At 41.8% G+C, this 25,483-nt stretch overlaps 1 protein-coding gene and 1 long non-coding RNA gene across 5 annotated transcripts in view; one reads left to right on the top strand and one right to left on the bottom strand.

Annotated features, from left to right (window-relative positions):
- Positions 1–19,797, top strand: part of LOC130358460 (uncharacterized) — a 41,248-nt gene extending 21,451 nt beyond the window's left edge. The window contains exons 1-3 of one of the 2 annotated variants that reach the window (XR_008889529.1): positions 11,433–11,539; positions 18,987–19,069; positions 19,170–19,797. This is a non-coding gene — a long non-coding RNA (uncharacterized LOC130358460). Of the gene's footprint in view, positions 1–11,432; positions 11,540–18,986; positions 19,070–19,169 lie in introns of those variants that run through there. The other variant, XR_008889530.1, reaches the window with a different exon arrangement.
- Positions 1–25,483, bottom strand: part of FGF9 (fibroblast growth factor 9) — a 124,934-nt gene that overhangs the window by 24,268 nt on the left and 75,183 nt on the right. Inside the window, exon 1 of one of the 3 annotated variants that reach the window (XM_056561747.1) lies at positions 9,154–9,300. The exons of the other annotated variants lie outside the window; for them this stretch is intronic. Within the exon in view, the coding sequence (XP_056417722.1) occupies positions 9,154–9,178 (25 nt within the window). The 5' untranslated portion in view covers positions 9,179–9,300. Of the gene's footprint in view, positions 1–9,153; positions 9,301–25,483 lie in introns of those variants that run through there. 3 annotated transcript variants of the gene reach the window in all.

Genomic DNA, 25,483 nt, shown 5'->3' with positions numbered 1-25,483 from the left:
GTGGGGGGGAGGGGGGGGGGAAGAGAATTGAAAGTGAAAGTAAAGTGATCTTTACTGTGGCAACCACTAGGAAGGCCAAACTGTAACTCCCAGCATGCCCAGACAGTTTTGCAGTAGTTTTGCAACATCTGGAGGGTCACAGTTTGGAAACCACTGTTCCAGTGGTGCCCAAACGGTAGCCCTCCAGATGTTGCCAACCTACAACTCTCAGCATGCCTGGACTGCCCAGGCATGCTGGGAGTTGTAGTTCTGTAACATCTGTCCCTTCAGATTTGGCAATTTTCATGAAATTTTTGAAAATTGCTGCTCTACTTGGAAGCCCTCTAATGTTTTCAAAAAGAAAAAATATGTCCATTGTATGATGCCAACATGAAGTGGACATATTGTATTTATGAATAAAAATAAAAATGTATTGGGAATATCCATTTTCCTTACAAGTAGGGAGCTTCAAAGTTAGAAAAATGAAAATTTTTCGAAATTTTTATGAAATTTGGGGATTTTTCACCAAAAAAGGATGCAAATAACGCCAAAAATTTACCACTGAAATAAAGTAGAATATGTCACTAAAAAACTCTCTAAGAATATTCGGTAAAAGCGTTTTGCTTTATTAATTCGTAAAGCGACGGTGGTCAGAATTGCAAAAAAGGGCTCAGTCCTTAAAGGGGTACTCCGCCCCTGGCATCTCATCCCCTATCCAAAGTATAGGGGATAAGATGTTAGATCGCTGCGGTCCCGCTGCTGGGGACCCCGGGGATCGCCGCTGCGGCACCCTGCCATCATTACTGCACAGAGCGAGTTCACTATGTGCGTAATGACGGGCGATACAGGGGCCGGAGCAGCGTGACGTCATGGCTCCGCCCCTCATGACATCACAGCCCGTCCCCCTAATGCAAGTCTATGGCAGGGGGCGTGACGACCGCTACGCCCCCTCCCATAGACTTGTATTGACGGGGGCGGGCCGTGACGTCACGAGGGGCGGAGCCATGACGTAACGATGCTCCGGCCTCTGTATTGCCCGTCATTACGTGCAGAGCGAACTCGCAGTAATGATAGCGGGACCCCAGCGGGACCCCGGCGATCTGACATCTTATCCCCTACCCTTTGGATAGGGGATAAGATGTCTAGGGGAGGAGTACCCCTTTAAGGTGAAAAAGGGCTGTGTCCTTAAGGGGTTAAGTACAACATGTGAACGAACATTAGTGTAAATTTGCTAGGATGTGTATAGTAAAGTAGGGCCCATTGCCACTATGGAATGATCATGTAAAGGCAGGCTCTCCTTGCTCTCTGTATTCCTGATGTATTCTCCTCGGTGCCCTTTAGCATCCAGCAATGTGAAGCTTTGTTGCGCCTACAAATGAAAAAGATTTACTTTTTAATAGAAGGTGAAGCAGATTTTTTGGAGGATCTGTCCAGCGCCTGCCGCAGCCTGCATTCATGTGTTACCATAAAATAACTCCCCTTCCATATTACTGGGTCCACTGTCTCCCGAGCCTCATAAAAAAGCACTTACATGGATTTTTGCACAATTAATTTTGAATCTCTTACAAAATAGACGATGCACTAATCAATACCAGCCATGTGCTGCATAAATCTAATAAAGCAGGGGTTAAATCCCCCGAGAACACCATGCACAACTCCAAAATACAGCAGGGGGATGAAATGGAGGGATGCATTCCTTGAATTGGTCTATGCATTATTCAATGTACATGGCCCATGCTTTGCATTTCTTCTTCTAAAGAACAATACATTTAACTCTAGATTTAAAATTTTAGATGCATTTTTTTTAAATTATTTTTCTTTTGCATATTTTATAATGCAGATGGGCTATTCTAGTGTGTATGCAAATAGAAAAAAATGAATACATTTTTTTTATACATTATACATATATATATATATATATATATATATATATATATATATATATATATATATATATATATCAGTTGAATAAGTATAGTGTATTTTGTTAAACCAGAGCTATTGATTCCTACATGTATTGGTGTAACGGGAGATCATTCCAAGTCATAATAAAGATTATAACTTCAGTCATCTGATCTTTATATACATTGTCAGATTTTCCTCTGGGGGTATCTAAAGAGGTTCTACAAGGAGATAATGGCAATACAAAAGATCTAAAAAATTATTATTAAATAAGATAATAAAATAATGTAAATAAATTGTCACTTTAGAGATCACTAAGGACAAGTGATCAATTGTAGCCAGAAACCCAATAACATTTATTAAATAAAAGTTATTACAAGCAAAATTGGTGCTTATATATTTACTTCTACCTAATACTTTTTTATTACAGTATTTTACTTGTTTACACTGGACATTTCCAGGAATTAACCATTTAGATTGATCTTTTTGATCAATATTTTAACCTACACTTTATGGTTATCCAAATGGAATAAAAAAAATAAAAATATTATTATTAATAATAAAATATATATATATATATATATATATATATATATATATATATATATACACACACACACACACACACACACACACACACACACACATTTGCAAATTACTTCTATTAAAAAAATGTAATCCAGTACTTATGAGCTGCTGAAGTTGAGTTGTTCTTTTCTGTCTAAGTGCTCTCTGATGACACTTGTCTCGGGAACTGTCCAGAGTAGAAGCAAATCCCCATAGCAAACCTCTTCTACATAGCAGTTCCCAAGACAAGCAGAGATGTCAGCAGAGAGCACTGTTGTCAGACAGAAAAGAACCATTCAACTTCAGCAGCTGATAATTATTGGAAGGATTAAAGGGGTACTCCGGCATTAAGACATCTTATCCCCTATCCAAAGGATAGGGCATAAGATGTCTGATCATGGGGGGTCCCGCCGCTGGGGACCCCCGCAATCTAGCATGCAGCACCCACCTGTTAGCATTACAGGAAGCGCTGGAGGCTCCAAGTCTAATGCCTCCCAACCACAGGGACGGAGTATCGTGACGGCCACCACGCCCCCTCCCATAGACTTGCATTGTGGGGGCGGGTTGTAACGTCACACGGGGGCGGAGTCGTGACATCAAGATACTCCGTCCCCGTCGTCGGGAGGCATTAGACTTTGAGCCTCCAGCGCTTCCTACAGTGCTAACAGGTGGGTGCTGCATGCTAGATTGCGGGGTTCCCAGTGGCGGGACCCCCGCGATCAGACATCTTATCCCCTATCGTTTGGATAGGGGATAATCTGTCTTAGTGTGGGAGTACCACTTTAAGATTTTTTAATAGAAGTAATTTACAAATCTGTTTAAAGGGGTACTCCGCTGCCTAGTGCTTATTTCACCAACTTTTTACCTCTTACTTGATGACTTCACATAACACCCCTGTACTGTATGCGCCTTATCCATTAGCGTTGTCGTTCCGAGTTGGCGTTCTGTCTGGCTCACGTTGTTGCTTATTTCCTGTTGTTCGGTCCGTGAAAACTACCATTCCCCTAATACTTTGCGGCCTGATTATGCGCTTAGGTGCCACCTATTTTTCCTTGTTATTCCGCCCATCTTTTTTTTGTTCACGCCTATGTGCATGCCCTTTTTTTTTTATTTTTTTTTTTATTTATTTTTTTTCCGCCCATAGGCGTCCTAGCTTCCGCCCCTTGTTTCTTCTTTCCACGCCCATTATGTTCCATCGTTCGGTAGAGAAATGTGCGCCTGCGCATCCCTACGCTGCCAGCGTAGTGCTAACGTAGCATACGTTAGTAGCATAGCCATGCGCAGTTCTCCTTCCAGTTCAGGGCTTATGTTCCTAGCGTAGCCCTGCGCATGCGCAGTTGTCCTTACAGCTCAGGGCTACGCTACTAACGTAAGCCCTTATCTGTAAGGACTACTGCGCATGCGCAGGGCTACGCTACTGACGTAGCCTATGTTAGCACTACGCTGTAAGCGTAGTGCCGAGAACGCGATTCACAAAATGACCGGACATGCGCACTACGCACCGAAGACGACTCAAAATATACATGACGCATGCACTTGGCGCAAAGGACGATTGGACCAGGCTAGGACGCTCACACAAGGGGCGGCAAAGTGAAAAACATCATTCCCACACAATTTCAAAGAATGAATATTCAAGAAGTGGGCCGGCTTCACTACGGACACGGGAGGAGGGAAATGCGGACGTCAACGCGGACACTGCAGGGCGTGCTGACAACAACATGGCCGCAAACGTTGTCAGCAGTCACGAAGCACCAAAAAAAAACGACACTACTACTTCCTGCACATAGGAACAGTAAGTATAACGGAAATAATATGCATTATTGACACAGCAAACATATTAGAGAGTTAAACAACTTTACACAATGGGCAAATGTATTGATAAAGTCATAGCAGCGGAGTACCCCTTTAACTTTCTAGAGCCAGTTGATATAAAAAATATATATTTTTCCTGGAATACCCCTTTAAGAATAAATCACATAAGAGGAGATCAATTTCAGCGTCTCGAATCGGATCTCAGGTCTATGTTCACAGCAATGATTCATACATGTTACATTTGGAACCATGTATTCGGCAAGCATTAAAAAAATAAATATCCTTGGCCAAGCTAAAAACAGACAAAATTCATTTTTGAGCTGTTGAGAAAGCTACTAAAGACCGAAAGAAATATAAAAATGTATACAGTATATGATTATTTGTAGAGATGAGCGAACTTACAGTAAATTCGATTCGTCACGAACTTATCGGCTCGGCAGTTGATGACTTTTCCTGCATAAAATTAGTTCAGCTTTCAGTTGCTCCGGTGGGCTGGAAAAGGTGGATACAGTCCTAGGAGACTCTTTCCTAGGACTGTATCCACCTTTTCCAGCCCACCGGAGCACCTGAAGGCTGAACTAATTTACGCAGGAAAAGTCATCAACTGCCGAGCCGAGAAGTTTGTGAGGAATTGAATTTACTGCAAGTTCGCTCATCTCTAGTTACCATCTTCTGCACCTATAAAATGAAAACTGCACTATGATTTGTTGCTACAGGCAATACAGACAGTCTTTCTTGGACATTGTCATAATTCTGCCCCAGCTGATGGCTGATCACACTTTCAGCAGACAATCATTTGTGTTGAATATACAAACATTCGGCCAAAAAAAAAAGTTACCGAAAATCAAAGTCCTATTTAACGAAATGGCCTTTCACTACTGGATTCCGTTAGAAGCCTAAACAATCTTCCGCTGGAATTGGGATCCTTGTTAAAATCTCCAACACAAATATTCCACTTAAGGATCCGTTCACACAGGCGGATTACCTGCAGAATTTCTGCAGCGCATTTGCTGCCTAAAATCCGCAGCAGATTTTTCTACCATTGACGTCAATGGGTCCAAAGGAAAACCTGCCAATCTGCCTCAACTGCGGATTTTCTGCTGATCCAGCGACGTCAATAGTAGCAAAAAAAAAAAAAATGTGAACGGACCCCTAGACACAGCAGCAGAAAGTCCAATGAACTCAAATGGGACTGTGATGCAAGGGGGAAATCCACATAGAATTTCTTATGGATTCTGTCTGCAAATTCCATGGTGTGAACGAGCCCTTTTGTGTATGGTTAGCTTTACAGTAGACGGGAAAGTTGGATTGGTCTTTAAAGTGTACCTCTCATCAAAAAAACTTTTGATATATTATAGATTAATGTATGCAGAATAACTTTACAATTGCATGTTATTAAAAAAATATGCTTCTTTCTATTTAATTTTCCACTTTGAAGAAATGACCACTAGGGGTCTCCCTACCAGTCCTGGCAGCAAGCATTTCAGACTCATGCTGGAGTCCGAAACACTACGAGCTGCCAGTCTGCTTTGTTCACAAAGGAGAACACTCAGAGCTGCCAGCCTGCTTTGTTCACAGCCTGTTTGGCTGTGAACAAAGCAGGCTGGCAGCTCTGAGTGTTTAGGACTCCAGCACGAGTCAGAAATGCTTGCTGACAGGACTGATCGGGAAAAATACAATAGAAAGAAGCATATTTTTCATTAACATGCTATTGGAAAGTTATTCAACATTCATTCATCTAAAATATATCAAAAGTTTATTTGATGAGAGGTACCCTTTAAGAAAGGTAATATAACTGCACTACTTCCGCCAAAGTATAGAGCAGTGGTCTTCAACCTGAGGACCTCCAGATGTTGCAAAACAACAACTCCCAGCGTGCCCGGACAGCCGTTGGCTGTCCGGGCATGCTGGGAGTTGTAGTTTTGCAACATCTGGAGGTCCGCAGGTTGAAGACCACTAGTATAGAGGTTGGAAAATACTGAAACTGTACTATAATATGACAAATGCACTCACCAAAAAAAAAAAAAAAAAAATAAATAAAAAAAAGGATTTAATATACATTCACATTTGAATATATATATATATATATATATATATATATATATATATATATATATATATATATATATATATATATATATATATATATATAAATATATCCCCCAATTAATGCAATAATGCAGGCCAAAAAGGTATATGAAATTCTTCATCTATTTCAAAATGTCTCACAAGTAACAGTGATTTTTTGGCCTTTCCTTAGCCTCCTGTTGTCCTTTTGTTCCTCGATTTGTGCTGCCTGAGGACCACACACTGCTCTCCAAATGTCTCACAAATAATGGAATCCATACGGACAGAGGCAGCGAGCGCATTGCTTCTCTGCTTAGTAGACTCGTTCATGCAAATATCTTCAATATGTTATCCCTGGATAACGCCGCATGTCACTTTCACTTTTCTTTACAAGCCATACCAACCCACTGTTAACCTGTTTGGGAGCTAAGGGGCAGATGCTTCTCAAAGGAGACACGATGCATGGTGCTTCTCAGTACTTGTAGTGCTTCTCTAAGCAAATACTTGCCAAGCTGCAATGTTAAAGGGGTACTCCGGTGAAAACCTTTTTTCTTTTAAATCAACTGGTGGCAGAAAGGTAAACATATTTGTAAATTACTTCTATTAAAAAATCTTAATCCTTCCAGTACTTATTAGCTGCTGAATGCTACAGAGGAAATTACTTTCTTTTTGGAACACTGATGACATCACAAGCACAGTGCTCTCTGCTGACATCTCTGTCCATTTTAGCAACCGTGCATAGCAGATGTATGCTAAGGGCAGCATGGTGGCTTAGTGGTTAGAACTGCTGCCTTGCAGTGCTGGGGACTTGGGTTCAAATCCCACTAAGGACAACAATAAATAAAGACTTATTATTATTATAATAACGTCAGCAGAGAGAACTGTGGTCGTGATGTCATCAGAGAGCATTCCAAAAAGAAAATAATTTCCTCTGTAGTATTCAGCAGCTAATCAGTACAGAAAGGATTAAGATTTTTTAATAGAAGTAATTTACAAATATGTTTGTTTAACTTTCTGCCACCAGTTGATTTAAAAGAAAAAAGGTTTTCACCGGAGTACCCCTTTAAGGGGCACTTCAAACCTTGCAGGCATGGTAAAGGGGAACTATGCCATTTGAACCCATATTTTAGTGACATAAATCAGAAATGCTTCCTATCTCTGTGCCATCTGTAATACTTTGGTCCTCTTTAGGGTACGTTCACACGTACAGGATCCAGTGCAGATTTGATGTGCAGGATTTGAAGCTGCAGATTAGAAGCTGTGCTCAGTCATTTAGTTTACATTGAAATCTGAAGCAGAAAATCCTGTGTATCAAATCTGCGTATGTGTGAACGTACCCTAATAGAAGAGGGGAACATCTTTCTATCATAACCAGCAGTAAAAGGGGGTTTGGTATATGAATACTTATTCCCTATTCACAGGAAAAGGGATACTAGGGATATGACTGCTGGGGACCCCCTAATCCTGTAAATGGGCCTCCCTATCTGAATGGAGCAGCAGTGTCTTCTCAGCCCATGCCATTCATTGTCAATGGATGTGTTGAAGGTAGAAGAGACACCTGTTGGTACCCCCTGCGACCAGACACCTGTGGATAGGGGATAAGCGTACATGATGGCAAAACCCCTTTAAACTTTTACAGCAATATGTGTTTCTATAACATTGATTCATATGGGGTCTTTGCTTCCCACATGCATCAATGAGCCTTTGGGTGCAAATCACCCTGTCACTGCATACTGGGAAAAGCCCTCAAGACCTGCAGTTTTGGAGTTGCTCTGACCCAGTTGTCTTGACATCACCATTCTGTCCTTGTCAAAAGTCACTCAGACCCTTACGTGTGTCCATTTGTCTTACTTGCAACCCATCAACTTTCAGAATTGGCTTACTTGCTGCCTAAGGCTATGTTTCCACAAGGTATCTTAAAAGGCCAAGTTTCATGGACAAAAACCTATCCCCTATCCGAAGGATAGGGGATAAGTTTTAGATCGCGGGTGTTCGAGTGCTGGGACCTCCCGCAATCTCCTAAACAGAGCCCCGATGCGGTGGCACAGGAGCGTGTCACGACCCCCGCCCAAAGCAGAGCCGCCAAGCCCCCTCCATATAGTTCTATGGGTGAGCTGTTCAGCAATCTTTGACTCTACCATAGAGCTATATGGAGGGGGTGTGGCGGCCTCCGCTTCGGGCAGAGGTTGTGACGCGCTCTTGTGCTAGCGCACCGGGGCTCCAGTGCTCGGACCCCCCACAATCTAAAACTTATCCCCTATCTTTCGTATAGGGGGATTTGTTTTTGATCATGATACTTGTCCTTTAAGACCAAAAAAACTCAGTACCAAGGCTCACAGCCTCCTACTGTATACCCCTCCATTAAGTGCCACTGGCAGGAGATAATGCTGTTCACTTCAGCTCTCTAAAGTTCTAGTAGTATATAACTGCAACCTTGGTAAGATCACCCAGTCCTTAGGCATCAAATTCTTGACCTTTATGCTTTGATATACAGTATAGAATTTCTATTAAAGCTGCAGATATCAATAGGAAAGTCATTCAGATTGGAGTAAAGTAAGAAAATAATAAATCAAAGCAGTTCAATATTTGCATTGACCTTAACTGTTAATCAATATGTAAACGTCTTGATCAATAGAGTTGTACTGATAACCAGCAAGATAACTGGTTCACCTTCCATAAGCAACAGTGTTTATAGCCAATGCTAATACTTTTATAAACAAAAGCAAAGTCTGTTATATTGGAGAACAAATACGATTACATCTGATTTACCAGGTCGGCTCCCCCGGGCGTCTTTAAGGGGTCTTAATGGCCAACACTAGGATATACCTCCTTCAATGTGTGATTGGTGCATGTCCAACCTCCGTGACCCCTCACAATGTCTAGAATTAGAGTGGCAGCCCTGCTATTTCCACTGAACTTTGGTTCTGTTCATCTTGCTGTTTTCCTGACCATGAAGCCTGCAGCTATCTTGTTTGGGTCCCACATCAATTGGATATTGATGGCATATCCTAGTGGTATAACATCAGTGTATTTAGTGAGTTAACTACATTAAGCACAATACAGTCAAACAAGTCTCTATACCTCGCAATGTCCAGGTCAAGGCAGCCATTGGGGGGGGGGGGGGGGCAAACTAGGCAATTGCCTTGGGCCCCATAGGGATTCAGAGAACCATACTATTGGCATGGTTTCTGGGCTGTGACAATGAATCCGAGATTACCAAGGCTGGAGCGCACAGCTACTGACCATGCTATCACTATTAAAGGGGTTATCCAGGAAAAAAGCTTATATTATCTTATATAATATAATATAATATAAATATATATATTTATTTATATATTAACTGGCTCCAGAAAGTTAAACAGATTTGTAAATTACTTCTAATAAAAAAATCTTAATCCTTTCAGTACTTCTGAGCTTCTGAAGTTAAGGTTGTTCTTTTCTGTCTAAGTAATCTCTGATGACACGTGTCTCGGGAACCGCCCAGTTAAGAAGCAAATTCCCATAGCAAACCTCTTCTAAACTGGGCGGTTCCCGAGACACGTGTCATCAGAGATTACTTAGAAAGAAAAGAACAACCTTAACTTCAGAAGCTCAGAAGTACTGAAAGGATTAAGATTTTTTTATTAGAAGTAATTTACAAATCTGTTTAACTTTCTGGAGCCAGTTGATATATATAAAAAAGTTTTTTCCTGGATAACCCCTTTAAATACAGAGAACTTGCCCCAGACCCCTGGACTTTCAATCACTGCTCACAGTATCTTGTTCCTTATAGTAGATATACAAAGAAGTGGCCTTTCTTATTCTATAAAGCAAGACATTCTATTAGATGGTACAAAACCATATTGCATATAACTAAAACAGACCATGACATCATAGACTATAAATCTATATCTAAATCTCTCCTAGAAACCATACAAATAATAGGTGCATAATTATTCTCATCAACCAGTATAGATCATTTTGGCACACGATTCTAGTCAGGGTGCGTTCACATTACGGAGCGGAACTCCGCGGTGTAAACTTAACATTAGTGTGAATGGGTCTCTGCAAGACCCGTTCACACTGCGGAATTTCCGTGGCGGATAATTCCACCACTGAAATTGTTCAGCGCAAAGAAAGAACGTGCTCATTCTTTGCGTGGATTCCGCGAGCACTGCATAGCCATCAATGGTGACGGCTCAGTGCCCCGCGGCCCCAGCACTGAAGCAGCGGCGGCCGCCAGGCAGAATCTCCGCTCGCGGAATTCAGCGAGTGGAGATTCTGCAGTGTGAACGCACCCTCACTCATTAGCCAAAATGTTTGTTCCTCTTGAAATCTGTACATCATCTTGAATACGCAAAAAACTTTATATATTGTACATCTTGGCAAAACATTAACCTAATATACTTCATAAAAATGTTTTCTCTCCTTTTTAAAATAAATCATGGAAGAAGAAAAAACACACACACTAGGGGTCCCATATCATCGAGAACATAATCCTGTCTGGCTGCAGCATCATCTTTGTCCCAGCTGAAGCACAGGCTGGGGCAAAGTCCAGGAAGTGAGGGGCGGGACTAGCACTCCTCTGTGCTCACTCCTGTCCTGTCTATCAGAATTGTGTCTGAAAACAGAGAGAAAGGGTTTACAGAGCAGCTTGAAGTGATTGTATGATGAGACCCCGCACAGCACAGGAGACTTAGGGAAGAAGTGAATGCATGGTAAGTGAGGGCGGGCTCAGTGCTTGCCTTGGACACGCCCCTTCCTGAGCAGTGGATGTCAGAATGAGTGAGCAGCAGAATAGAACGATTTGCAAGCCAAATACGGAAGCTAGACACAAAAAAAAGACATGGAAAGAATCTGCATGACCTAGTGGGTAACAAATAAGCATTATTTTTTTTTTCTGTGATATGACAGGTACTCTTGAGTAGTCATAGGCACCTACTCTACTATTGTCAGGGGCCAAAAAGAGATAATTCATGCACATTGGATCCTGAATTAACAAGTTGGATCGAAGCCTATGCATCAGCATGCAGCAGAACACTGATTGATAAGACTTGGCCGGTTCTGCAGCTAAAACAGGTACGGGGTATGGGAAGTGCAGTCAGCATTTCTACCATCACGATCCTCCCATTTACTGATAGCAGGAAGCAAATACAATCTAGTCGTCAATGCGCGGGAGGGGTCGTCGTGAGACAATTCCAGCTCCTACTCATTCCGGCCCATCAAGGATGGGGTATGACGACTTGAGCCCCCCCAAGGTGGTGTCATAGACACTATGGGGAAGATTTATCAAAACCTGTGCAGAGGAAAAGTTGCTGAGTTGCCCATAGCAACCAATCAGATTGCTTCTTTCATTTTTAACAAGGCCTCTGCAAAATGAAAGAAACGATCCGATTGGTTGCTATGGGCAACTCAGCAACTTTTCCTCTGGACAGGTTTTGATAAATCTCCCCCTATATCTTTGGCACAGTACTACTTCAGCTCCAATGTGGCTTTTCGGCGAATGATAATTGCTTTCTTCACCAGAAAGAGGGGAAAAAAAAAGATTTCTAAAGTGGTGTCTAAGGAGCTGAACTTTTGCCTACATATTTGTGAAGATCATTAACAGTCTCTTTATTAGCAGCTTTATACTCACAGCCGGCAATGTCCACGACTTTTCGAAATCCTGCAGCAGAGCGCTTCTATTGTTTTGCTCGGCTTGAGAGGGAAATAACATGAAAGATTTTGTTTGAATGTTCCCTGTAATATAGTAAGTCCCCCTATCAGATGACTGCAGGGGGTCTTGTTACTGGGAGTTCCCCAGTTTAGCGGTTTGAGGTGAGGAAACTACAGTGTTGGGACCCGGTCAAATCCTGGGTTAAATTGAGAGTCATGTTAGTACTGTGGTCTCCAATCTAAGCCGATCCAAGTGTTGAAAAACTACAACTCTCAGCATGCCCGGACAGCCGTTGGCTGTCCGGGCATGCTGGGAGTTGTAGTTTTTCAACATGTAGAGGGCCAGTTTGGAGACCACAGTACTATGTACCCAACAGTCATAGACAACCATTGACCCAGACTCTATCTAACATACTTTTATAGTAGTTCAAGGGAACCAGTCATCAGATTTTACCCTATATAACGCTTGGCAAAGCGTTATATAGAGTAAAATCTTTATTTTCTCCATTCCCGGGGGACGCTCCTACCCCCAGGGATGGTGAAGATATGAAGTTATAAACCAGTCACCGCCGCCACCGTAAGTAGTCACCTGGGCGGGGAGCTCTTCCCACCTACTCCAGTTCTTCGGCCGGGAGCGACGCCCCCTCTGCTTGATTGATGGGCCGCGTCATCACTCTGCTCCGTCTGTTCAGTGAGCGGAACAATGACGCGGCCCGTCAATCAAGCGGAGGGGGCGTCGCTGCCGGCCGAAGAACGGGAGTAGGTGAGAAGAACTCCCCGCCCAGGTGACTACTTACGGCGGCGGCGGCGGTGACTAGTTTATAACTTCATATCTTCACCATCCTTGGGGGCAGGAGCGTCCCCCGGGAATGGTGAGGCCAACAATTTTACCCTATATAACGCTTTGCCAAGCATTATATAGGGTAAAATCTGATGATTGGTTCCCTTTAGGGTGCATTCCCACATGGCGTATTTTGCTGCGTATTTTTCTACCCATTGACTTCAACAGGGAAAATAAAATACGCAGCAGCAACGTACCCACAGCCGTGTGGGAACGTACCCTTAAAGGGATACTTTAGTGGAAAACAAATGTTTTCAATGTACAGATTTTTAATTTACTTCCATGGAAAAATCTTAATCCTTCCAGTACTTATCAGCTGCTGTATACTACAGAGGAAGTTGTGTAGTTCTTTCCAGTCTGACCACAGTGCTCTCTGCTGCATCTCTGTCTGTGTCAGGAACTGTCCAGAGCAGGAGAGGGTCGCTATGGGGATATGCTTCTACCCTGGACAGTTCCTGACACGGACAGAGGTGTCAGCAGAGAGCACTGTGGTCAGACTAGAAAGAACAACTCAACTTCTTCTGGAGCATAAAGCAGCTGATAAGTACTGGAAGGACTTAAGATTTTTTAAGAGAACTAATTTACAAATCTGTATAACTTTCTGAAACCAGTTGATTTGAAAACATTTTGGGGGGAGATTTACCAAAACCAGTCCAGAGGAAAAGTTGCTGAGTTGCCCATAGCAACCAAGGAAACGTTGCCTAACACTTTTTTTTTTTTTTTTTTTTTTTTTTTTTTTTAAATAAGCCACCTTTCTTTTTTGACACCAGGTGTGCCACTGTTCATTTCAGTTTTGTATCTTGGAGGGGTCCCCAACCTGGACCTGACTCAGTAGGCACCCGTGCACCTTTTTTTCTCTGGAGTGCTGCTTTCCTGCTTCTTCTATTTTATAATAATTATATATATTTTTAATTTTTTCTATATTAAATCACATCATAGAGACATCAATCATATGTGAGACCGTACCACTATCTTCTGATTTTAGGATGCACGGCCAAACCAGACGGACCCACATCCAGCTGACTCATGGACTTTTTTCTTATTCAATGTCCTGGAGACATTTCCAAAGTTTTGATCAGTCGCGGTCTGGTTGCTAAAGTCCCTCCAATCCCTAGAACGGGTGGAGAAGCGTTCAGCAGAGCTTGTCTCCATGCCTTCTCCTGACTGCAGGAGCGGATTCTGTAGAAGGTCTTTTAAGTCTGTTCTTGTTCTTGATCATGGGGGTCTCAGCACTCAGACCCTAACCAATCAAAACTTATGACTTGTTTGTAGCATGTCAAATTTTTTTTTTTTTTTTTTTTTACTTTAAATGACAGTAACAATAAGGTTATACGGAAGTAAATTTATATCATAGGGTTCTATGGTATTCTCATTTCAGTTCAGCAAGACCGCAGGGTGTTTGCAATCATATGGCTGAGAAAAATAAAGCAGGACACCGTATTAATTGTGAAAATAGAGAATAAGTGATCGAGGTGACTTCTTTTTTAGTTACTCCTGTTATATGGTGCGTGCCAAACTTTTTTATTATTATTATTTCTCAGGCAAGTGTCAAGGAGGTGGGGCCAAGTATCACATGTGCCACAGCCCTGGCACAACTTCTAGCTTGCTCTCACCTCCCCCCGTTTGGCATACAGGGCTTTATACATCAGTTAGGGAGGGTCTGGGAGGAGAGGGCAAGTGAGGTGTGCCAGGCTCTGCCTTATTGACACTTAGCTGAGAAATAAGATTTTAGAAGTCTGGAAACCACCATCAGCTCCAATTTGCTTTACACCCTAACAGCTATCCATCAGGGTCTGCATTCTGTAGCATCAGATGACATAGTTACATAGTAAGTATACGTCCATCAAGTCCAACCAAAGAATTGAAGGGAAGGGAATGGGATTTTATATTTCTGCATAAGCGTTAATGTTATTTTGTTCCAGGAATGTATCTAACCCTGTTTTAAAGCTTTCAACTGTTCCTGCTGTGACCAGTTCCTGAGGTAGACTGTCGCCTCTTGAGCCATTTATATACAGTGATCATATCCCCCCTTAAACGTCTCTTCTCAAGACTAAACAAAATAATTCTTTTAACCTTTCCTCATAGCTAAGATGTTCCATGCCCCATATTAGTTTTGTTGCGCGGCTCCGTACTCGATTCAGCGCCACAGTGTCCCTTTTATGGGCCAAAACCAAAACTGAACAGCATATTCCAGGTGAGGCTGTACCAATGATTTATAAAGGGGGAGTATTATGTCCCTGTCCCTTGAGTCCATGCCTCTTTTGATACATGACAATATCCTGCCGGCTTTGGAAGCAGCAGCCTGACATTGCATGCTATTCTGTAGTCTGTGATCTACAAGTACACCCAGATCCTTCTCTACCAGTGACTCTGACAGTTCAACCCCCCAAAGACATAGATGCATGCAGGTTATTAGTACCCTGATGCATAACTTTACATTAATCCACATTGAACCTCATTTGCCAAGTGGATGCCCAGACACTTAGTCTATCCAAGTCATCTTGTAAATTATACACATCCTCTATAGACTGTACCGTGCTACAAAGCTTGGTGTCACCTGCAAAGATAGAAACAGAGCTGTTAATACCGTCCTCTATATCATTGATAAATAAATTAAACAGCGGGCCCAGTACTGAACCTTGGGGTACACCACTAATTACCGGGGACCAATCAGAGTACAAATCATTGACCACCACTCTCTGGGTACGATCCATGAGCCAGTGTTCAATTCAGTTACAAACTAAACTTTCCAAACCCAAAAGACCTTAACTTACCTGTCAGACGTCTATGAGGGACAGCAGCAAACGCTTTTCCAAAATCCAAAAATACTATATCCACAACCATTCCTCAAGGCTTCTACTCACATCTTCATAAAAGCAAACTAGGTTGGTTTGACAACTTCTATCCATAGGGAACCCATGCTGGCTATCCCTTATAATAATAATATCCCCTAAGTATTCCTGTATGTAGTCCCTACAAGTCATTCAAACAATTTACCCACAATATACGTTAAGCTTACCGGTCTATAATTAAAGCCCTTTTTGAAGATTGGAACCACATTCGCCTTGCACCAGTCCCACAATACCAGACAATCTCTAAATATCATGAACAAGGGTACAGAAATGACTGAACTTAGTTCTCTAAGAACTCTTGGGTGTAGTCCATCCGGTCCTGAGATTTGCTTACATTTACGTTACTTAATTTACCTTGGACCATCTCTACATTAAGCCAGTTCAGTACATTACATTGTGTTACCAGCACCGGAGCGGCCTGCGTCAGCTCCTTCCTCTCCCTTCGTATATACAGAACTAAAGAACCCATTCAGTAGCTCCGCCTTCTCATGACCACCTCCCCATTATCATTATTAAAGGGTCCCACATGCTCAGTTATATATTTTTTTGCATTTATATATAAAAAAATTAAAAATAAAAATAGAATATGTTTTGCTTTCTTTGGCCACCTTTTTCTCTTTTTGAATCTTTGCTGAAAAATGCAATGTTGGGGGGAAAAAAAAAACACAAAGAAAGGAAAAAAAAAAATTTTTTTATATACTACATTCCCTTTGAAATCAAGTCTTATTTTTCCTCTCATCTTGAAAGGAAAATGATAAGACAATGGCACTCACCATCCGGTTAATTCTGATTTATTGGATCTTCATCACAAATGCACACGAGACACTTTACTTCTACAGGGAGGCATCACAAGAGCGGGGGAATGTACTTTCTCAAACGCTCGTCACTCCGTCAGGTGAGTATTTAACTACTAATTCACCTGAACCAGATAGCCACTCCCGCCCAGGCGGAGCTAGTGACGTGACAGTTCATTGCAACTAACTATAAAAAAAAAAGCAAACAGACCGGCCACTACCTGCAAGTAGGGGTCAGCTTCAATCAGACAGAATCTCTTTTTCCATTGTGAAGCTAGGTGGATTTTGAAGTTGGAAGCGCTCTGTCCTTTAGGACTGAATGACAGGAACGATTTGAGCAGTTTCCTGTAAGCTTTATCTCCTGTTAGCATTATTTGCATTGTTTTTAGTATACTTATGTTTGTCCATTTGCTTCTTTATAGTTAGTTGCAATGAATTGTGACATCACTAGCTCCTCCTGGACGGGAGTGACACTATCCAGTTCAGGCGATTTAGTAGTTAAATACTCACCTGACGGAGTGACGAGCTGTGCTTGAGAAAGTACGCTCCGGCATACGAAACAATTGTTGCATTCCTGCTCCCTCCCGCTCCTGTGATGCGTCCCTGTAGAAGTTAAGTGTCTCGTGTGCATTTGTGATGAAGATTCAATAAATCAGAATTACCCGGATGTGAGTGCCATTGTCTTTTTTCCCCCCTCTCCTTTGCATGGATATTGAATTACTGACCACAATAGAGCACTACTGCTACGGGTAGCACTGCAAGAATCCAGCTTGGTCATACCTCCTATCTATTAATCCTTTATTGCACGAATGGGCAGTGCCAGATCTCCCTTGTCTCTAGTGGACTGTCTTCTTATCATTTGCTGAGAGAAGATTCTCATAACTCCACCTGTTTTTGCACCTTCTGTCCGTCAGCTGTTACCTTTTACACAACATGAGCGCTTTATCTCCTACTGTTGCAAATTTATCTGGACTGTGATCTAACCATTGAACAAATAATCTCCCGTCCAAGGACAATGACACTTCTGTCTGATGACTTGAAGACGTTTGTACTCTGCTGCGCAAAAAAATTCTATTCAACCACATGAGCACCAATGTGATAATCTTGATACAGAGGCATATCATTGTAGTGATCCCCAAGAACAAAGTTGTGGGTAAACCTTCTACATCTATCTTAAATGGTATTTAAAACATGCCCATCACAAAAAGAAAGCGCTGGCACTCGTTCAGACACTGCGTTTAGTCAACTTAAAAGCCACCTGTCTCGTAGAGCCGGAGGAGCAATGCTACACAAAATGTTTCAAAGCGTCCAGAATATAGATCAAAAAGACTGAAAAAAATTATGGAGCACTCACCCGCTATTCCAGCGACAGTTGTCACACATGAGGCGAGGGAGAACACAATAGGGGCTACAAAGGCCCTTCCTTTTGTGTTCTCCCCCGCCTCATGTGCGACAATTGTCTCGTTTATATTGTCTGCATCGTTGGAATAAAGATTAACAAGGAATAGCAGGAGAGAGCTCCATTATTTTTTCCATCTTTTTGATCTGTATTTAAAACATTAGTTACTGAATTATTAAAAAGGGTTTGCCCCAACTGGACTCACAGAAGTTGCCCAGCAGCCTGCACATTTCGGTCAACTGTTCAAGATGTAAAGTTGCCTCTCGACTTGGAGTTTCACTGGCCAACCGTGTTGTTCTGGTAGGGATAAGCTAGCTGTCTGGCCATATGAACATTTGTCTGACAGTTTTTTAAAAATAAAAAGAAGTGTATAGTCACTTTTAGAGTAAGCAAAACAAGCAAGCAGAGATGCACTGTAAAGCTCAGGTAATGGACAGATCAGCAACTTCAGAAGCACTAATGAGACAAGGGAACCCCCTGCAGCCACAGGGTGGAAGGCAAAAACAACCATACAGGCAGTTTTATGCAGAGTAACTCCAGCCGAAAGTGAGTCAAAATGGAAATCCCATAAAGACTCTCCAACCAGAAGTGTCCAGATGGGATTTCCACTTCAATTCCCATTTACCTACTTCGCTGGAATATTAGTAGTAACTTTAGAGATGGTGCTGATGCAGAGATAGTTGCAGCCGGACCCGTTGTCTGAAGAGGCCAACAGATCCTCTGCCACATAAGACACCAGTATTTTAAAAGGAACCATGGTAGGAGGGGGGGGGGGGGGCTCCATGTTATATTCTGAATTAGGGCCAAGAAGCTTCAAGTGATACCTCTGCCTTGTTATATCCAGACCAGCGTGTCCAGCTGTTGCAAAACTGCAACTCCCAGCATTCGGCTGTCTGGGCATGCTGGAAGTTGTAGTTTTGCAACAGCCGGAGTCACTATGTTTGGAAAACACAGATCTAGACAAATGCAAGGACAAAAAGGTCTTTAGCAGATTATATAAATTATTGCAATACCATGGAATAAATCTTTATAACAAGACAACAACAAGACAATAATATACTACAACCACCACAATTAAGACCCCCAGGGTGAACAATGCTCAGTACCTAATCTATGTCTTACATATAACTGTTCCTAAGGGCAAGAGGAAAATCACATAATCCTAACCCCTGAGGCCTAAAGAGAAAGGAATTCATGTCCTCTAGGTGGAGATTACATGAAGGTAATTCAGTGGATTTTTTCATTCTTCTTTGACGTTTTTGCTGTAGTTTTTTTTTTTCCTGTCTTGTGAAAATTGTTTATTTTTCTTATTTTCTTTTTAGTAAAATAGGATGCTTAGACAGCTCGAAGTCAACAAAGTTAGGAATGCCGAGCCAAGAGGAAACTGACTCCCCCCGAAACAGGTTCGCACAAGTTATGGTAAATCTGTAAAAAAGACATTCGCAGGCCTATCAGACGGCAGGCTTTACAGATACAAGGAAACAATAGAACATGTACAAGACAAATGTGCGATCAAGAGCAGAAATCCCATAATCTGTCCGAAATATCTGCTCTACCGACAACGCCAAGTTAAAAGCACATTTGTTCTTACAAAAAAAAAAATCGCTATTTGTGAATTCCTCCCATTTTATAATCACTTAATCTTTTATTTTTTTTTTATTTTTTTTTTTTGTGTGTACCAGCATATCTCAAAAGGATTCCAGGATTCTTAAAAGAAGGCGTTTGGGCTATTATTGGGATTTCCAGCTGTTGAGCTATTTTGCCCACAGAATGAGCTATTTTTCTGTTCTTTTGAACTGTTCCTAGTTAGAAATGTTTTGTCTTATCCAAAAAGTTATTACATTTTTTGCCTTGACTTTTAATTATTTTTAATTTATATAAATAATATTATATAAGAATATTGGATTTTCTATGTTAAAAAGGGACAAGATACAAGAAAATAAAATAGTAAGAGGAACCCACCTGTCCAAGAACATTTATGGCGCTTTTTTTTTTATTTTTATTTTTTGGAGAAAGTAGCAAATTTGTAAAGAATCTAGACTCTTGGATACAGCAAAAAAATATATAAAGAAAAAAAAAATAGTTAGGAGCCAGAAGGTTACACAACGTGATGCTATGTGACATTATATGATCATTAGTGTCCCCTCATCTCTTGACAGTCATTACTGTCTCCTTATCTCCCCCATTTGTGTAAGTAATTATGGTCCCTTCATTTCCTCCTGTGTGTCAGTTATTACTGTCCCCTCATCTCGCGTGTGTCACAATCATTAGTGTCCCCCCATATGTCAGTTATTAATGTCCATTCATCTACCCCCCTATGTATTATTAACGCCCACCATTCCTGTGTTGATCCCCCATTCTGCCTCCTGTGTGCAGCATTGAATGTCTTCGGTCTATCATACCGTGTACAGTAGTGGATGTCTTTGGTCGGTGCTTCAGTGTCATGTGACGGCCGTAGCCAATCAGCAGCCTCACAGAAACGCTCCATACTCCCGAGGTGGAGGCAAGTAACAGCTTGTTTTTCAAAGAATGACAACCCCTAGTGCAAAGGGCCGACAAAAAATCTGGGCGCCACCATGAAGTCAGATACCACTATACAAGCACCAATTATATAACCATATAGAGTGATCAGATACTAGTTTTACATGGGCGCTCTGCAAACTACACAAAAGAAGACAGCACCGATCAGATGAAGTAAAAGGCAGAATACATAAACAGGATTTATCCGGTTTGTGCCACTATCGTGGTGTGTTCACACGTTCAGGTTTTAAAGGAGGAGTCTCGTGGAGAAAAACTAATCCCCTATTCAAAGTAGAGGGGATAAGTTTTAGATCGTGGGGTATATGGAGCCCTGGCTCTCCCCCAGAGCGGCGCGTCACGACCCCCGCACAACCCTCCATATAGCTCTATGGGAGAACCGTTCAGCTATCTTCATGGGGAAGTCTAGACGTGCCAACCCCGGGGAAGCCAGGGCCCTGTACAGGAGATCGCTTGGGGGGGCCCTGTCGGTCAGACCCCGCGCAATCTAAAACTAATCCCCTATCGTTTCAATAGGGGATAAGTTTTTCTCCACAAGACTTTTCACTTAATAGCAATTATTGAATACATTGAATTATTGAATACAAAGCCATGAATGGATTTGAAAATTAAGAAAAAAAAAAGTATCAGGGGAATTTATAATTGTCTGTGTAAATCTAATTAGTTTTACCTCAGTTTTCCAGGGTGTACCTCATGTGTACTTTTCCCACATTTGTCAAATACGGTAGGTGTACGTTCTTCATAAATAGCAAAGTAGCTTAGATGTAGACAGGTTTCTAAGTACGGTCCACAGGATAGCATCATAGCGCTTTTCCCACTTTTGCAGAAATATTTTGCAACAATTTACCATATATAAAAAAAAAAAAAAAAAATAAAACACACACACACACACACCACAGGCAAAGCCAATGATAAATTCCTCCTTTAGTATTTCCTTTGTAGTATTTCCACGCCCTTGATACACTGAGCTCTCCTAGGATTGGATTTAGGCCCTAGGTATGACACTCTGGTCTCCTGATTTTTCTGGGCACTCTTAAATCAGTAGGAATCTTTCAAGACTAAACAAATCAACAGCAGATTTATTAGATTTACAGTCAAGCAAAATCTATTACCAAGCCATTTTGTCCAGGGATATGTACCAGCTAAAATCCATCATCACTGCAAACAACATTAACGTGGCCTTGGAGCACATACCATACAGTGCAGCCCAAAAACTTTCACAGCACCAAAATTCATATACAGACCATTCACCGAGAACTAGAGATGAGCGAACTTACAGTAAATTCGATTCGTCACAAACTTCTCGGCTCGGCAGTTGATGCCTTATCCTGCATAAATTAGTTCAGCTTTCCAGTGCTCCGGTGGGCTGGAAAAGGTGGATACATTCCTAGGAAAGAGTCTCCTAGGACTGTATCCACCTTTTCCAGCCCACCGGAGCACCTGAAAGCTGAACTAATTTATGCAGGAAAAGTCATCAACTGCCGAGCCGAGAAGTTCGTGACGAATCGAATTTACTGTAAGTTCGCTCATCTCTACCGAGAACATAGACTGTGTCCCAAGACAATCCTACAATCCTAGGATAAAAAATATTACGCTTTAAGGTAACAACAAGCATGTCACCCAAGAGTCACTATGCATGTCCAATAATGACCAGAACAAATCCTTTCATAATCGATGGAGAAAAGAAGAAGGGCAAAAAGTCTTTGTATGATACAGTAACCTTAAAAAAATATTCCTGCATGTCCCCCATCTCCTAGCCCTACCAGACTAGAGTAATCGCTCCTACAAGGGCGTCATATAACCAGGGAGCTATCCCTCTGCTATCCAGTACCAACTAGCCTTGCCCTTAAAGACCAGTGTTTCCCAACCAGGGTGCCTCCAGCTGTTGCAAAACTACAACTTTCAGCATGCCCAAACAGCAACAGCTGGAGGCAGGCTGGTTGGGCACACCAAAAGGTTACATGCACACAGGCGGGTTATGAGCATGTTTCCCCATCCGGACTCAACCGCTACGGGTGTTCCATGGCAGATTTTCTACTGACCCGCAGGTGTTTTATTCCTTTTTTTCCATTCTTCTTGCCCATTTTTTTTTTTTTTTTTTTTTTTGGGGGGGGGGGGGGGGGGGGGGGCTCAGTGGCAGCTTTCAACAGTTACATGACTTGTCATGAGAAGAAAGCACTAAAACTATAACCAACTATTTTTGGAAGAAAAGAAAAACACAACAAAAAGTATATCTTGGGTGTGCAAAATGACAGGACAGTTTCGGGCTGAAAAAAAAGAACAAAAAAGCCTAGACTACTCCATACAAAACCCCAGCAAAACCAACAGAAAAGCGCATTATTAGCACTTAAAAAATAGTATAATGATTTAATAGATACAAAATGAAATGAAAATAGATTATATATTTTAATTTCATTAGTAAATTATTTGTTTGGAGAAAAAAAAAAAATATTATATATATATATATATATATATATATATATATATATATATATATATATATATATATATATATATATATATATATATATATATATATATATATTTTTTTTTTTTTTTTTTTTTTTTTTTAAACCTATCACATGGTAAAGTGTATGAAAATAGTCTCAGCTAGAATACCAGCCTAGGACACTTCCAGGGAACCATCCCTCATTCTCAGTCATCCCAATGGTAAATACATGTATGTATTGGCTCTGTATATACGCACCGTGTACAATACAGAGGCCACACGTGATATGAAGCCCCTGCCCCTTCATCGATTGTTTATACCTTGCAGTTTGCAATTAATCTCATCTAGTATAACTAGACTTCCCAGCTCCGCAACATTAAGGCGAACATTTCTCCCTTGAGATTTCCTATATTACAAACATGAGAAAATGCAAGCTCAGTATGTGTTTATGGGAAATATTATGAGGCAGATAAATACCACCACAGTATCCTGTGAGTCACCAGCCGGCCAAGATCAGCAGCACACATTAGGCCCCCGCCAGTCAGGCTGACCCACACGGATGGGAAGGGAGCCGATCGTGGACTGCACTACCACATATCTGATACAATGCTGTATATTTACATTCTGTCGGCACGGCCGCCATTAAAAGTGATGATCCGTGTTAGAGTCATCCAGAATAAAAAGTGCGGGCTAAGGCCATAAAACGCAGGAAGAAATTTTGGTTAATACTGCTGACAGGTTGAATTTACAAAAAAAATAAAAATAAAATGAATACTTAAAAGTTGGTGATGTAAACGTTGTAACAATTTAGTCCAAGCTCATAGACTCACCTGTATACAACTGTTGGGAATACACCTTCTTAAGTGCGAAAATTCCAATCTGATGAAGATAGCCCTTATTAATAGGATATATGATAACATGAAAAGACCACTGGCTGCGCATACGCATTGCATTCCAAAGATATGTTTTGTCTCCATTCTCTGGATCAGTGGGGGTCCCTGCAGTTGGACCCCCACCGTTGAACCCTTTATCCCCTATCCCGTTAGACCATTTCCCATGACAATGTAACAGTTGGAGCAGATTTATTTCACTGGTTGCCAAATGTGGGTACAATGTAAAAGACTACCATGTAACAAAATGGCTGGATAAATCATGGTTCTAGGTTCCACTATGGGCACCCCACAAGCCAAAGTTATCCTCCAGCTATAGTAAAGGGGATAATTAGCTGATCTGTGGTGGTACAACTGCTGGGACCCCCACTGTTAAAGAGAATGGGGGTTAAATGGGCCCCAGAACAAATAGATTGCAGCAAGCATGTGCAGCCAGCATTCAAGTCATTCCCTATGGGGCTTCCAAACATTGCCAAGCACATGCGCTGGACACACTGTTCAATTCAGGGCACACTTCAGCCCAATTCTCTTGATCAGTGGGAGTCATGGCAGTTGTATCTCTACTGCTGGGACCCCCAATGGTCAAGAGAATGGGGGTCTTAGAACAATTTGAATGCATCAAGCATGTGCAGCCATCGCATGCATGGGGCACTCTGTTCTATCAGGGCACATTTCACCCCCATTTTCTTGATCCGTGGGAGTCATGGCAGTTGCATTTCTCCTGATCAACTAGTTGTCTTCAATATTGTGGATAGTGAATAACTTCGGATTGCGGGGTAACCCCCCTTTAAAAGTTTACGACCCCAGCACACAATGTATCAATCCTGCCTGCAGTGCTTCTGTAATAAGATAATTGCCATAAAACCTCTCGGCTTATACAGGAAGGAAACATAACAAAACCTTAAGGAAACGAGTCCTGATAAAGCACCAAGTAGAATAATGACAGAAACAAAGCGTAAATACCAGAACCCTGAATCAATGCTCTCAGCCTTCAATCACTTTGATCCTGAAATCACCTGCAATTCACAAGGAGCAGGGTTGGGTGGATTTATAGATGGTTTTTTATAAATAATGGAAACGTTTCTGAAGGCTGCTGCGTGCCATTGCTTGCATAGGAAAGTCTGCGCCATGATAAACAAACTCGGAGATTAGACATGATAGAAACTCCGCTCTCACCTTGCTTGCACTGGAGCTCTTCACCTGAGTTGGTATCAGAACAAACCCCAGGAGTCAAGACAACTACTACCGACACATATCTTTTCCTTTCGTTATAGCCTTCTATTCGTAATACTGGTGCAGAGAGGCCTTTGGAGAGTTTCCCCAACCTACGACCCCCCCCAGACGCAGGCTGTCCGGGCATGATGGGAATTGTAGTTCTGCCACAGGCGGAGAGCCACAGCTTAGGGATCACTGTTCCATAGCTACAACACTGAATTGATGGGTGATCCCAACCCCAATGTCCAATTCACTTGCTATATGTAATGTCTTAAATACCATTTGTTTTCTGAAGTCGGCAGGGCCAAAAAGGGTCAGTGATGCTGATGGGGCAAAAGTTGCCTAAGGCTTCTTTCACACTGCCGTTGCGCCCGTCAAGAACGGTCGTCAAACTTTTTTATTTATTTTTATTTTTTTACGCCCGTCATTTTGACGGGGCACAAAGGGCAGCAGCGCGTCCAGATGGACCCCATTATAGTCAATGGAGTCTGTCGGGTGCCGCCGTTTTTCAGCGGGAGAAAGACGGCGCATACCATTTTATGCT

This window comes from Hyla sarda, chromosome 2, assembly GCF_029499605.1.
Source record: "Hyla sarda isolate aHylSar1 chromosome 2, aHylSar1.hap1, whole genome shotgun sequence".
Classification (NCBI taxonomy): Eukaryota; Metazoa; Chordata; class Amphibia; order Anura; family Hylidae; genus Hyla; species Hyla sarda.
Note: the sequence above shows the minus strand (reverse complement) of the source record. Positions and strands in the feature narration are given on the sequence as shown.